General features: G+C 42.0%; 1 protein-coding gene across 1 annotated transcript in view; it reads right to left on the minus strand.

The window, feature by feature from the left end:
* The window catches only part of MCUB (mitochondrial calcium uniporter dominant negative subunit beta), a 96,482-nt gene extending 89,404 nt beyond the window's left edge, over window positions 1–7,078 (minus strand). Inside the window, exon 1 of the mRNA XM_006052212.4 lies at window positions 6,746–7,078. Within this exon, the coding sequence (XP_006052274.1) occupies window positions 6,746–6,841 (96 nt within the window). The 5' untranslated portion in view covers window positions 6,842–7,078. The remainder of the gene's footprint in view (window positions 1–6,745) is intronic.
* Between the last annotated feature and the right edge of the window lie 8,453 nt (window positions 7,079–15,531).

The following is a 15,531-nucleotide window of genomic DNA, read 5'->3' on the forward strand; positions in this document are numbered from 1 at the left end:
AACAAAAGTCCATCTAGTCAAAGCTATGGTTTTTCCAGTACTCATGTATGGATGTGAGAGTTGGACTATAAAGAAAGCTGAGTGCCAAAGAATTGATGCTTTTGAACTGTGCTGTTGGAGAAGACTCTTGAGAGTCCCTTGGACTACAAGGAGATCCAATCAGTCCATCCTAAAGAAAATCAGTCCTGAATATTCACTGGAAGGACTGATGCTGAAGCTGAAACTCCAATACTTTGGCCTCCATTGGAAAAGATTCTGATGCTAGGAAAGATTGAAGGCAGGAGGAGAAGTGAACGACAGAGGATGAGACGGTTGGATGGCATCACCAACTCAATGGACATAAATCTGAGTAAACTCCAGGAGTTGGTGATAGACAGGGAGGCCTGGCGTGTTGCAGTCCATAGGGTCGCAAAGAGTCAAACGTGACTAAGCAACTAAACTGAGCTACTAGTGAAACTCAAAGCAAAACAAACAAAATATCTGACACAAAGAGACAGCCACACATGAACACACACACACACACACAAATAAACACGCAGTCAGAAAAATAACAACGATTTGTCAAGAAAATGTATAACTTCTTTCCTCCAATCAGGCTAAGGGCATTTATTTTTACTGTCATACCTAAGGGCTTTAAGATAAGAGAATTCATCCTTCAGTCTCAGAAATGTAATTTAAGCAGCACATTCAGTATAAAAACACTCCTACAACAAAATAACTGAGAGTTCCCAGTGGAGTTAAATATACTAAAATTACCACCTGTGTCCACAGCAGTTTTATAAACCAAACCATCTTACTCAATCAGGTAATAAGAACCTCGGGTAGAAAAGCCAGACTCATTGTGACCCTGGTTAATCTTTTTTTTTTTTTTAAGTACAAAATAATTTATTACAGCATTATATAGGTTGGCATTATTTTACAGTGAATTCTTTTCTCTCAACAATAATGAATCTAAATATACACTTAGCGTGAAGGAAAACAATTTTAATTAGAACAGTTTCTCTAAATAAAATCTCTTTTGAATTTATATTTGTCTTAAAAGGAAGTATTAATGTTACAGACATATATGGTTCTGAAAAAAACATATTCAATGACACTATTACTGTTTTCTGTACAAGACAGAACAAAAGCTGCTGCTGCTACTAAGTTGCTTCAGTCGTGTCCGACTCTGCGACCCCATAGACGGCAGCCCACCAGGCTCCTCTGTCCCTGGGATTCTCCAGGCAAGAACACTGGAGTGGGTTGCCATTTCCTTCTCCGACCCTGGTCAATCTTGAAGACTTTTTCCGCCCTTAAGTTTACCACAATAAAACTGTGCATCTGTCAGTTTCCTGATATGAGGTTCAATGTTTCATGCCACTTCTTGATTCTGCGCACAGGCTACTGCGATTTCAACTCTTGCTCCATTTCTTGCCTCTCTTTCCACTGTTCCCTATTTCCCGCCCTCAAATCTATTCAGAGAAGTCTCTTCAATGGACTCTGTTGACAGTGCAGGTTTCACACATCACTTCTCATCAGCACCAAGCCGATGAATCCTAGATAGAGCTCTAATTGTCCCCCAAAAAGCTGCTGAACAAATGCCTGGACTGCACGCTTTCTGTTCCTGTAAATGAAGGTAAAAACAATGTAAAATCAAATGGCACCATTTATGAGTTAAATAGGAAACTCAGAATAAAGAGTTGACACAAACTCTATTTTTTACCCAGGTGAGGCTTACCCAGTGGAGGTAAGGAGGAGCTAGGAAGATTTAGGACAGGTAAGGGTAATAAGAAGCAAAAAGGTGAGACGAGAGTCAACAACCTCAGTACTATTGCCTTTAAGAGACAATCACACTTGTCAATTATATTTCAAAACAAAAAAGAAAACCATGGCATCAAAAGTAGATCCTTAAGGCAACTCAATACAATACACTCAATATGTGCGGTGCACTTTCTATGGGTGAAGCACCAAGGAGACTGCACAGCAGACTGATCTGCCATGCTTCTGTCATCAACGGTGCTGTGCTCAGTCGATCAGTCGGGTCTGACTCTTGGCAACCCTTTGGACTGTAGCCCACCATGCTTCTCAGTCCATGAGATTTTCCAGGCAAGAATACTGAGTGGATTGCCATTTTCTCCCCCAGGGGAATCTTCCGATCCTAGGGATCAAACCTGTGGGATCAAATCCAGGGATTGTCTACGTCTCCTGCAATGCAGGTGGATTCTTCACCCACTGAGCCATCAGGGAAGCCCTTGAACGTATTTGTTTAAAACACCAAAGAGCTGATTTTTAAAATTTAATAAAACCTTTATGTACCACTTTTCCCCATTAAAAGTTAATTACAGAAAAATGGGTTAAGATATGAATGAAGGGAAAAATGAAGGCAGAGATGACGAAACCTCTCTGAGTATAGTAAATGAGTATGGTAAATACATAAAAGGCAGGCACGTCATAAGATCTTTCCCATCTGTTAGAAGGTGGATTGAAAATCTGACTTAAGGCTTTCTGGCAGCCAGAGCATAGAGTGAACACCCCTGGCTGTATACTTCACTGTCTGGATAATAAACCCCAAATCAGCTCAGGGGAAACCCAATTCTAAGACTAAGGCTAGACAGTAGTATCTTCCCTAGGTCCTTGGAAAAGCTGCCTCTTAACTGACCACCACATTTTACAGTGCTGTTTCTTAAAAGGTATGCCAGTGAAGAAAGCTGAGTAAAACATTTGGGTGGTGGATCCCACACCATGCAGTCTAAACACGTAGCTCAGAAAAAAGAGCTGGCATTTGTTTTAAAAACCAGGAAGATTAATACCGTGGTAAGTTAAATGGGATAAAAAATCAGATACTTCTCGAATACAGCTCAGATAATGCTATTTTATTATTAATATCTATTGGTTTCTAGCCTGTAGGTTAGGCCAAGATGTCTATTATATAATGGGTTTACGGTTCTAAAGCTAGATTCTCTTGAAAAACAACATTTCACAGATGAAATCACTAGTAATGACAGAATTAAGTATTAGAACATGACAAATCATAATTCCTAATACTACTATGCCATGCTCACCCCATATCAAATAAATTCCAGTTTCTTTTTAAAGGGGAAAACAGTTATTAAAATCATTAGTTAAAACTGCCACTTTACTGACTGCCTAAGATCATAAAAGAGGATTTGCAACCACTAAGTATTCTGACGCTGACAATATTTTACTCAACAGTGTATTTACAACCCGTGGTAAAAATAATAAAATGGCAATTTGAGAGATGAAAAAGGCTTTTGAGACCACTTAGACAAATCTTGTTTTGAAAAGGGAAAGAAACAGGCTCAAGTAGGCTGAATGACTTGGCTAAGGTCAGGAGCTAAGTGGCGGCAGGGCCGGGTTGACCATCCAACGCTCCAACTGCTTAACACCAACGAAATCAGCTGCTCCTTTTTATTCTATGAAGTAAACACATTTCATTGACACAGCTACTGATCAACCAATATTTAGCCTCCGGTTTTCTACTGCAGTTTCATAAGGACCGCATTCAACAAATATTGAATATTTATCTGTCAAGCTACAAAATGATTTTTCAACTTAGAACTTGCTGTAAAACAGAATCTTGTTAACCAGCAAGAAACAGTAAAATTTTAAAAAATAAATAAAACCCAGCACTAATACCTAAGCGCAGGGAAAGTAGCAATGTTTAACATTTAATAGGCAAATCGGTCTAGAATTACTTTGAGACCAAAGCATCCATGTCTGTTCCCCAGTGTAAGCACAGTCACCAGGAGACAGGTCTGAAACCAGGATTATAGACTATAACTTGCCAGTTACAAACACGTGACAGAGAATCACAGGAAAGTATCAAAAGAATGACACGTTTATTAAAGATGAAAACAACTTCTAAATTGACATTTGGTGGCGGCATTAAAGCCTTCCTTCCCTGGTGCCTCAGATGGTAAAGAATCTGCCTGTAATACTGCAGACCAGGGTTTGATCCCTGGATCGGGAAGATTCCCTGGCGAAGGGAATGGCTATCCACTCCAGTATTCTTGCCTTGAGAATTCCATGGACAGAGGAGCCTAGTAGGCTACAATCCATGGGGTCTACAAAGAGTTGGACACAACTGAGTTGAAACATGTTTATGCTTTGTTTCTAGGGGTTGGGGGGGGCGGGGGCGGAAGCACAGGCAATACTTAACTTCTCTGCAAAGTGCACTTGATTTTTTAAAATTTTACATACAGTGCCGGTGGCTTGAAATCACATCAGGGAATCTCTTCAACCAAGTAACAGAAGACCCAAATTAAGGAAGGCACAATAAGGCAGGCGCTTTCTGTTTAGTGATTAATTCATTAGGCAGCATGATCACTCGAAGCTGTGTCCTCGAAGGAAACAGAAAGGCCAGCAGGAGCCGTGGGCTGCCCCGACAACCACTCGGCCACAGCCCAGGAGACAAGCAGAGATGTGGGACCCCCTTCCACTCCCCTCCACCTCTGAACATGACTGTGGATGCTAGGCCATGCCCAGCCAAAGGCAACACGGCGTGCTCTGTCTCTCTTATGCCTCAGACTAAATGTGTCCTTTAAAAAGCAATTCAGCTATATTAAAGATACTCATGTTGACAAACTTTCTTTCTACCCGCCAAATACTTGCAATTACTCACCTACCATGTGAAACATATAAACTATTTTTCTAGTCACCAAATGCTCCTGTAAGGCACATTCATACTTTCAGAAAAGGCCAAATATAATTGGGAATGCTTACTTGAGATACTATTAATGACAAGTCCTTGCAAGCTAGGATTTTATGAGCTGTCAGGTCACATACATCACTCTTTTTTTTTTTCCTGCTGCTTTCAGAGGCTCTAGGGATCTGAATGTTTACAACAAGATATAAAGAGAAATAATGCTTGTCTTTAGTCACAGGACTTTTCATATCAAATGGGGCAATCACAAATCAGTGAGATCTTAGAATGAAAGATGTCCTTCACAATCAGTTAATTTGATTTACAGAAAATGGTTTAGCAGCCCTAACTAAAACTCCAGGAAGCCAAGATATTTCTGTCAGTTTCTTCATGGTACAATTTCGAAGAGCATATAAAGAAGTACACTCAAAACTTCTCTTTATTCTTTGGGGGTCTTCAATTAGACAAGTAAAACGATGGAAGCATTTCCATTTCTAAAGTTCAGCAAATTGACTTAACAGCACAGTGAAGACTTAAAAATCTGCAAATTAGAAACAGTCAAACATAAGGCTTCTTCAGATGATTACACAGAGGCAAAGTGCTAACCAGAGTTCTCCTATAATTAAGCCAAGTAAGCCCCACGGTATCATTTTCGATCTCTTTAAATGAGCACCCAATTCCTGCTGAAGAATGCAATGGCACTCCTTGGACAGCATCAGGTGGGAAACATGGAGAAAAAAGCTTAGAGTTGACAATCTGAGAAAGAGCAGCCAGTCTGAGGACCCATAAACATTCTACTCAAAATGTTAAATGGATTTAACAGAAAACTGACTCAGTTATTTAAATTTAAATGGTATATAGTGAAGGGGGGGCGGTCCTTGTACTGGGTTGCTTTACTATTTGGTATATTTTTGACTGTAAAGTACAACATTTATACTAAGACACAAATTTCACAAAATGAAAAAAAGCCTCTCTCCAATTAAGTCTACCATTTCACATCTTAAGAAGTTTGCCCTTTTCCTAGTTATAAGGCACAAAATGTCCTTCCTCATTCTCTTTCAAACTTTTAGGGAAGGCATTTAAAGATTTTTTTTTTCATCATTTCAAGCCCTGAGAGACTTGGAGACGAAAAGAAAAAAGAAAAAAATGAACAGGAAGTGAAAGTGACAAGAAAATGGTTACGGCATCACTTTTCGCTTTTCTTTTACAGTGCACAACCGAACGGAAAAGCACATCTTTTTCTCGTTAACAATCTGAAACTGATTTATGAGGTTGGGAGGCGGTGTTAGGAACTCAATCAAACCACGCGCTCCCCAACCGCACACACCTGGAAGGCTCGATTTAAAAAGTCTGTCTTTCCTCATCAGGCTCGGAGTTAGGGCACCTGAGGTCCTATCCGCTCCGCCGCAATCCCAGTTACTACCAGCACTGTCTCCCCGTCTTCCTTACCTCTTTTAGGGCACATCCATTCCCCCCTCCTCCTCCAAGCGACGGTTCCACACAGACCACATACAACCGTGTCAGGCCAACTGTTACTCACCAGCACACACTCATGATTCACCCGCCTCTCGAGTCTCGGAACGAAACGCGAGTTTTTCTTCCCTCTTCGAAAGGGAGGTGCTGCTGGTTTTCAGGATGGACATTTCGCTTTCCTACCACAGTGCTCACTCGGGGCAGTACTCCAGCTCGCCCTACCGTTTCCTTAGCCCCCTTCGGCACCGATGATCGAGCCGACAGCAGAACGGCTCTGAAAACTTATTCCAGACAGCAGTCTGGACGCCGACAAACTGCCTCCCGGGGTATCTGTGCTGCCCCCCACCCCCGAGCTGCAGCCTCACGGTCCCTGCACCCCAACTTAACCGAGGTGATGCGCCGGCGCACGTCCCCGCCGCCCTGGGCTCCCGGGGGTGACTCCGGTTGTGGACACCCGGCCCGCGTCCGCAGCCCGGGCGACCACTTGCCGGGGGGGTCCTCCCGCCCGCGAAGCCGGGCGGACGATCCAGCAAAACGCAAGGCATGTCCCTCCGCCGGGCTTTCGCGCCCGCCGAACTTGCCCCACGCAAAGTTTTCCAGTCGCCTCCCTCGCCCCGGGCTCGGGCTTACCTGGGGCATCGGCGGCCGCGGGTGCGCCCGGCCTTGGGTTCCGGGGGTCGGCAGCAGCCGCGCGCGCCAGGGCCAGGGGCCCCTCCGGAGCATCATCCCGCCGGGCGCAGCGCTCCCGCTCCAGTCAACGGGCCATCGTCGGCGCCTCGCCGCGGGGAGCCGACGTTCTCAGTCGGCGCAGCCTCGCCGGGCCCCCGCCTCCTGGCGCCGCGCAGCGCGGGGAGGGCTGACCGGAGGGTGTGTCCGTCTCCCCTCGGCTCGTCTTCGCGCGCACCCCGGCGCGAGGCTGTTTTCTCTCCTCCGACCAAAATTTGAAAAGCGGGTGAGGGAGGGGTGGAAATGAAGCGCGAGGGAGCCGCCCTCCGCATCTCGGGTTTCGAGGGGGAGCGCGGATGCTGGGCCGGCCTCCTTGCCGCGTAAGCCCTTTCTGGAATGAAGGCGGCCGGCCCCCTTGCACCTTGCGGGCTGATTTCAAAACTCGCGAGTAAATCTGGGTCCTCGGTGCCCTAGGGGCCGTCTGCTCCATTCCAGCCCGCGAGGCGGGGTGAGCGGAGAAGAGCCACGGCCATCTGGGGAGAAGCGGGGGCTCTCTGGAAGTTTCCCTCGTGGACTGAGCAGAGAGGAGGAAGACAAACAGGTCCACCGAGGTGCCACCTCTCAGTTGGCTTAAGGCGTTGGGCTGTGGTCGTCCCAGGCCCCAGAGGTTTGCGGTTCACTAAAATGGTGACCCACCCAGAGCTCTTTGGGACAGTCTTGCCCACAGCCCAAGTGGCTTCTTCTTTGAAGCACGGGTTTAACTGAAGGAGGTGAAAGTTCTTAGTCTTCCCTGTGATTGGGAGATCTCATGTTTGACTTGGAGACATTTTGTTTGTAAAAACAAACACAAACCATCTAAAAGGAGCCTAGTCCAACTTTCAAAACACAGGATGCCCAGTTAAATATGATTCTCCGATACACAACATAATTTTTTTTAGTATAGTGAAATTCGCTCAGTGGTGTCCGACTCTTGGCGACCCTATGGACTATACACTCCATGCAGCTCTCTAGGCCAGTATACTGGAGTGGGTAGCCTTTTCCTTCTCCAGTGGATCTTCCCCACCCAGGAATCAAATCCGGGTTTCCTGCATTGTAGGCGGATTCTTTACCAATCGAGCTATGAGGAAGCCCTTTTTTAGTATAAACATGGCCCAAGTATTGCATGGGTCACACATTCTTTTTTCCTAGAATGTTTGGGACGTACTTATACTAAATTATTTATTATCTGTAATTCAGATTTAACTGGGCATGCTCCATTTTTATGTGCTAAATCTGCAAGAGGCTTGAATAATGAATTAGTTGGCAAACAATCCAACAAGTGGCAAATCTCACCTGATGACTATCGCCTTTCTTTATTGAAAAAAAAGGTAAGTTTCTATGATAGCAAAAACTGTCATCGGTCAAGGCTTATTCATATGTGTTAATGAGCATCTGCGTTTCAAAATACCATTACTCTTCACTGAGAGTGACACATTAAACAATAAGTCTGCATGGGAAGTAATTTACTTTACCTGAGTCCTAGAAGGAAATTTGCTAGTATTTGCTAGTACTCCCAATGAGAGATTTAGCTTGTCTACTGTGAATAATGTTGCAATAAACGAGCAAGTGCAGATATGTTTCTGAGATACTTATTTCATTTCTTTTGGATATTTATCTAGTAATGGGATTGCTGGATCTGTGGTAATTCTATTTTAATTTTTTGAGGAAACTCATACTGATTTCCATAATGGCTGTACCGATTTACATTCCCACCAGCAGGGTACAAGGGTTCCCTTTTCTCCAGTAGCCTAGATATGGAAACAATTCAACGGGTCCAAGGGATGACCAGACAAAGAAAATTATATATAGATGACATACATATATTCATAATGGGATATTAGTTACCTATAAAATAGAAGGAAATTCTGCCATATGGACAATATAGATAAACGGAGAGAACATTATGCTAAATGAAATGTCAGAGAAAGACAAATACTATATGATCTCACTAATATATGGAACCTAAAAAAGTTAAATCCACAGAACCAGAGTAGAACAGTAGTTTCCAGGGACTGGGAGATGGGGAAAATGGGGAGATGTTGGTCAAAACTTACTTTCAGTTATAATATGAAAAAGTTCTGATGATCTAATGTACAGTGCGGTGACTATAGTTAGTAGTACTTGAAATTTTGCTAAGAGTAGTTCTTAACTCGGAGAAGGCAATGGCGCCCCACTCCAGTACTCTTGCCTGGAAAATCCCATGGATGGAGGAGCCTGGTGGGCTGCAGTCCATGGGGTCGCTTGGAGTCAGACACGACTGAGCGACTTCACTTTCACTTTTCACTTTCATGCATTGGAGAAGGAAATGGCAACCCACTCCAGTGTTCTTGCCTGGAGAATCCCAGGGACGGGGGAGCCTGGTGGGCTGCCGTCTATGGGGTCACACAGAGTTGGACACGACTGAAGTGACTTAGCAGTTCTTAACTGGACTTGCTTGCTTGCTGTTGCTGCATCGCTTCAGTCGTGTCTGACTCTTAGCGACCCCATGGACTGCAGCCTAACAGGCTCTTCCGTCCATGGGATTTTCCAGGCAAGAGTACTGGAGTGGGTTGCCATTGCCTTCTCCCTAACTGGACTAACCACACCAAAAAAAAACAACTTTATGAGGTGATGAATGTGTTAATCAATTTGATTGTGGTTATTATTCACAATGTATACAGATATCAAACCATCACTTTGTTCAAGTTAATATATACACTTTTTATTTGTCAGTTAATTATACCTCAGTAGAGCTGGGGATGGGGAGAAAAAAAAAAAGAAGAATTTTATTTGGAGGGAAATGGAGAAGAGGAGAAAATGTTCATTTTGAGCACAGACTCTGCTGCTATATCACTGTAATACTCTTTTTTCTACAGGTTTTTTGGGGCTACATTCCCTTCAGTTGCCTTTTTATGGGACAACAATTTTGTAATATTTTCTCTGGAGAAAATAGAAAAGATAATTGTCTTCTCTCTAGCACATTAATTTGTTTTTACATATCATTAATAGTTTAGAAAAGCCTTTAAGCATTACAATTCACTATTGGTAATGTCATGAAAATTCTTATGATTGTTCTTAAATTTGGAAAAGTTTCTATCAAGTGTTTTTCATACGTGAGCTGTTAACAGTTGGAAGCATAGTTCGCAGACTAGCTTCTGAGTCCACTGATTCCAAGCATCATTTCTTTTTTACTAGCCACATACACTGGTCATGTGGCACTGCAGGGAACATTCATAATTCAATGCAATCTCTGGTCCTGCACTTTTGTCACAACAGTAGGGGATAGTATTCTTGGAAGTCATGCCTACAAGGGCATGGCTAATGATATTTAATAATATTTGGAAATGATGGTGAGCCACATACAATTATCCCACTAAACCCAAACTAAATGTATTTTCAACTCAGTTTTTGTTGGATTTTGAAAATGGCCATGGCCACTCAGCCACCTGGCACAAGGGAACATACGACAGGAGGGTGATTGGATAGGAAGGTGACAGTGGTCTTAACTGATTCCAGTTAAAATATTTTACAAATATTAAGAAACATATCACCAAGTGAATGTATCACTAGGGCTTGCCCCCCACAGGGGACTTGGGAAGGGTTTATGCAAGTGAAGACCCTTGACGTTTAAGCTAAATCAAGTTTGCTGACACCTAAGTCCTCAAAAGGGGATCCCCTAGTGGCTCAGTGGCAAAGAAATCAGCTTGCAATGCAGGAGACACAAGAGACGTGGGTTCAATCCCTGGGTCAAGAAGATCCCCTGGAGAAGGCAGTGGCTACCCACTCCAGTATTCTTGCCTGGAGAATTCTGTGGACAGAGGAGCTTGGCGGGCTACAGTCCATGGGGTCGCAAAAAGTCGGACATGACTGAGTGATTAACTTTTAAGTCCTCAAAATATGCTATTACTCCAAACCATTCCATAGCACTTAGCGCCTGCATAGTTTATAGAACTTGTCACACTATTTAGTTACACTCATAGTTAACTATGAGTTAACTCTCCAGCTAGATTAGAAATGCAGGGGGCAGGTGCTGCAGAGAAGGCGATGATACCCCACTCCAGTACTGTTTCCTGGAAAGTCCCATGGATGGAGGAGCCTAGTGGGCTGCAGTTCATGGGGTCACGAAGAGTCAGACATGACTGAGCGACTTCACTTTGACTTTTCACTTTCATGCATTGGAGAAGGAAATGGCAACCCACTCCAGTGTTCTTGCCTGGAGAATCCCAGGGACGGGGGAGCCTGGTGGGCTGCCATCTATGGGGTTGCACAGTCGGACACGACTGAAGCAACTTAGCAGCAGCAGCAGGGCAGGTGCTGCATCAGAGTGCCTAGCACAAGACCTGCTTTAAATTAGACACTCAATCAGTGAGGAACAGATGAAACTGCTAAAGGGCAGGAAGATAAATTGCAAGAACTTAAGACAGATGCCACGGAGGAAAGGTTTGGGTGCTATGGATAACAATATTCAGAGAAGGAGTGCCCTGCAAGTGCTGGAGGGTGAGGACCAGAGACCTCAGAACTAACGAAGTGTAAGACAGGTACAGGAAGGACCTTTAAAGCCACAAGGTGATTCTATTTATATAAGATGTCCAGAAGGGGAAAATTCATGGAGATGGAAAGTAGATTAGTAGTTGCCTGGAGCTGAAGGTAGAATTGGGAGTGAGGCAAATAAATGAGCATGAGGAATATTTTGGGGGTGCTGGAAATGACCTAAGTTGGATTGTGGTTATTGTTGTTTAAGTCTTTAAATTTGCTAATACTCATCTGTACACTTTTGAGTGAAATTTATGATATATAAATGATAGCAATAAAGCTGTTTAAGGTTGTTTTTTTTTTTTCCTGAAAAGGGAAAACTAAGATTCAAATGCAAAGAGGTTGTAATATGTCAGTAGTGTTAATGAACTAGCTGTGAGTAATCAGTCTCACCCAGATTCCCGCACGTGGTGGTGAAGTGTGTTGCACACACGAGCCACTGTGTGAACAGGGCAGCCCTGGAGCCTGTCTATCTGCAGCGTCCAGAGCTCTCTCACTTTGCCGGCTCCCCAAGTTACTAGTTACTGTGTGGCCAGTAAAAAGAAGCAACATGCGACATGAATGCCCAGACACTGGCCTGTGGAACATTCTTCAAATATTACAGCTCACATATGAAAAACACTTCAAGAATTGACATGACATTATCAGTGCTGAGTTATAAAGTTCAGAGACACTTTGCTAAACTAAAATGATGAGAAAACAACATGCTAGAGAAGATGATCTTTTCTCTTCTCTCTATAGAAAACATTATAAAATTGCTGCCCTGGGAAAAGGCAATTATAGGAAACATAACCAGAAAACTGTCATGGGAAAAAAGGGTGTTACAGTAATGTGAGCGGCAACTAATTTTTAAAAAATTATTGTGGCGGGGGTTGTGCTTTTAAAAAGTTTGTTATTTATCTTATACACTCTTAAGTATTCATTACACTTAAGCATTCATACACTCTTAAGTATTCATTACCATGCCAACTTTGCATTGCTAATTTTTTAGTATTTTTCTTAAAAGAAGTTCTCCCAAATTATATAACCTCAGGCTCCACAAAACTTGGATCTGCCTCTGTGGGTCAGGCATAAGCATTTTGTGTTATCTTGTTTAGTCATTATAAAAGCCTTATGGGATACCTGTTATTAGGTCCCCATTACAGGCGAAGAAAGTAGCTAATAGGTTAAGTAACTTATTTAAAGTCATAGTCAGAATTCGGGCTTCCCTTGTGGCTCAGCTGGTAAAGAATCCGCCTACAATGCAGGAGACCTGGGTTCGATCTCTGGTTTGGGAAGATCCCCTCGAGAATGGCTTGGCAACCCACTCCAGTATTCTTGCCTGGAGAATCCCCATGGACAGAGAAGCCTGGCAGGCTCCAGTCCATACAGTCACAAAGGGTTGGACACAACTGAGTGACTAAGCACACACACAGTCAGAATTCAAGCCTAGAACTGTGTAGCTGTGACACCATGTTTTCCACTCCAAGACCCCAAGATAATAACCTTGACCTTACATTGCCTGTCTCTTCTGACATCACTTAACCACCGACCTTCTCATAGATACAGCTGGGGTCAGCGTGTGAGGTGAATCAGCTGCAGAGTCAAATCCTTTCTTTCTTTAACATTTGATATTCTGTTCATGGATTTTTTCCATTAATTGTGATTTTAAAAATATTACATTAAAATGTTATCTCAATGGCTGAATTTTGTGATGTATTTGGTGCCCTGGACATGTCCTACTTTTAGCCTGGTGTCACACGCTGAATGAAGATGTGAACATCCACTTCATGCTTTAACTTCTAATCAAGGCAGGTACCAAATTTCATCCATTAACTTTCATACCATCTGTCTTTGCAGTTTATTCACTTAACGTCCTCAAACTACCGTTTGAGAACTCAGTTCTTCACAGATAAATTGACCAATAATAATATTGGATTATCTATTGATGGGACCGCTTGCCAGCCACTGGCAAAGGAGTTAGCTTTGGTCAAGGTGGAAAGAAAGTTAATTTCCACAGAAAGTTTTTTATTTATGTCACCTGGTCTTGTAAAATCCTCTGAATGGAGCAGCTTTACCACATCCTCTGCAGATGCTCACATCACTGGCTTGCAGAGCAGACTGGCAGATCCCTGAGACTAGGTCCCCTTAAGTACGTCATTTGGAGGCCTCCACACTGATTGAATTCTAGTGGTGACCTGAGAATACTCCTCTTCCCTATTCTGCCTCCAGGCCCAAGGCTTTGGCTTTCAACAATTAAGAGTCACAAAGGACTTTGTGCCCAATAAGAATACATATTATTTTCAAGCTCAAATGGAAGAGTCACAATGTAATGACCATAATTGAGGCCTCAGAGGAAATCTCAAAAAAAATTTTTTTTAACTTGCAAACATATAAGCTCTGTTTATGAAATTAGAAATTAACAAAAAGAGAAAGCATCATTACCACTGTAATTTGAATAACAAACTTATAAATATTCATAGATTAAGTGGAAAATAAGTAGAGGTTGAGAGCTATTTTTAAACTATACAGCAATGAAAGCACTTGACATTAAGATCTTCACTATTCAGGAAAATGTATAGTCTTAAATGCATTTATTAGAAAACAGGGAAGTCTGAAAGTAAGCTTACAATCTAAGAAGCTATAAAAACAGCAGCAAAAATAAACCTAGAGATGTAGTGGGAAGAAAACGATAAAGGAAAAACCAGAAAACGAATCAAACTTCCTGTCTGTTCTAAAGCAACCTCTCTCAGAGATAGTGAGTCAATAAAACCAAAAGTAGTTATTTTTTTAAAGGCACCAAGACTGACAAACCTGAAACAAGAATGATTAAGAGAAAGAAGGAATACATAAACGTAACAGAAAGGATATAAAAACTAGCCCCAGATACTTGCTTGTATCAATCAAGTTACAACTGTAAAAACTAACCTTGGCTCAACAAAGAGAACCTGAAGAGATCAACGGTCACAGATTGTAACAGTGGTTAATAATACACCTGGAAAAATGCCCCAAGCCCAGAGATTACTGAGCAAGTTCAACCAAAAGTTCCAGAATTAATCATACCTATCTTACATACCTAGACTTTAGCTAACTTCTTTACAAAATGTTCCAAAACCTCAAAACAGATGGGAAGCTATCCAATTCATTTAACAAAACTAGCATAATGCGGATATCAAAATTAAACAAGTACACACTGTAAAAGCAAGTCACAGACCAGTCTTCTAAAGTAAATAAAAGATCCTAAATGAAGTGTTAGCAAATGGAACCCAGCAGTGTAACAAAAGAATGATCAAGTAAAAATTCATCCAAGCCGCCAAGGTCAATCTCCAAATTTCACGTTCTCTTAATCCAAACATACCCCATCTAAACCAGGCTTGGGGGCTGTTTGTTCACCGTGTCCACCCTTCGCTTCTTCAGCCTCCGATGGTAGGCTTGCTAGATGTCACCTTTTGGGGTCAGATCACATCACCCCTCTGTTCAACGCCCTTTGACGGCTTTAAGCTTTGATCTTTCTTGCTTAAACATCGAATTCTTTCATCTTTCTGTCTCCCTGTTATTCTTAACTCTAAAAATTACTTATCAGTTTCCGATAATAGGAGGTACCTTTCATTCTAGTAGAATTACTCAGGTTTCAATAGGAAGCACATACTAACAGGCCTTTCCTATTGTTACTATGCAAATCATAAAACATTAAGTCCCAAAGGAGCAGAATTTGAAATTGAAATACAGAAAAAATTTCTGTAAAATTTTCATTAAAATTTCCAAACTGGTACTTTCTAAACTGGTACCAGCTTTCCAAACTGGTACAATGTTTCACAGCTTTTCCAAGGGTCATTATGAAATTCTTCCATTGTTAAGAAAGGTTAATATGTGAGTTGGGAGTACTAAAAAGACTAAATAATACCCTGATTTAAAGTAAATTTCTATGTAATAAAGAACTGAGAGAAACATGATAATTGTTTATTATTTATTTCTAAAGAGAACATGAGTTAATATTATAAAGTCATTGCCACTACCTTTAAAAGAACCCAGTAATTATTTTGCACTTACCTTAATTCTATTTACAAATTACTTAAATTCGTACATATGTACCAGCTACATCATCAGTAAAGTTTACAAGCAAGGCAGAAGTGCAGGTTACATATATTTCTGTTTTAACAATGACAGTATAATCATTTTATGTCCACCCAAAATGCATTTTAAAATCTAGTTTTAGAAAA

This window comes from Bubalus bubalis, chromosome 7 (genome assembly GCF_019923935.1).
Source record: "Bubalus bubalis isolate 160015118507 breed Murrah chromosome 7, NDDB_SH_1, whole genome shotgun sequence".
In the NCBI taxonomy this organism is placed as follows: domain Eukaryota; kingdom Metazoa; phylum Chordata; class Mammalia; order Artiodactyla; family Bovidae; genus Bubalus; species Bubalus bubalis.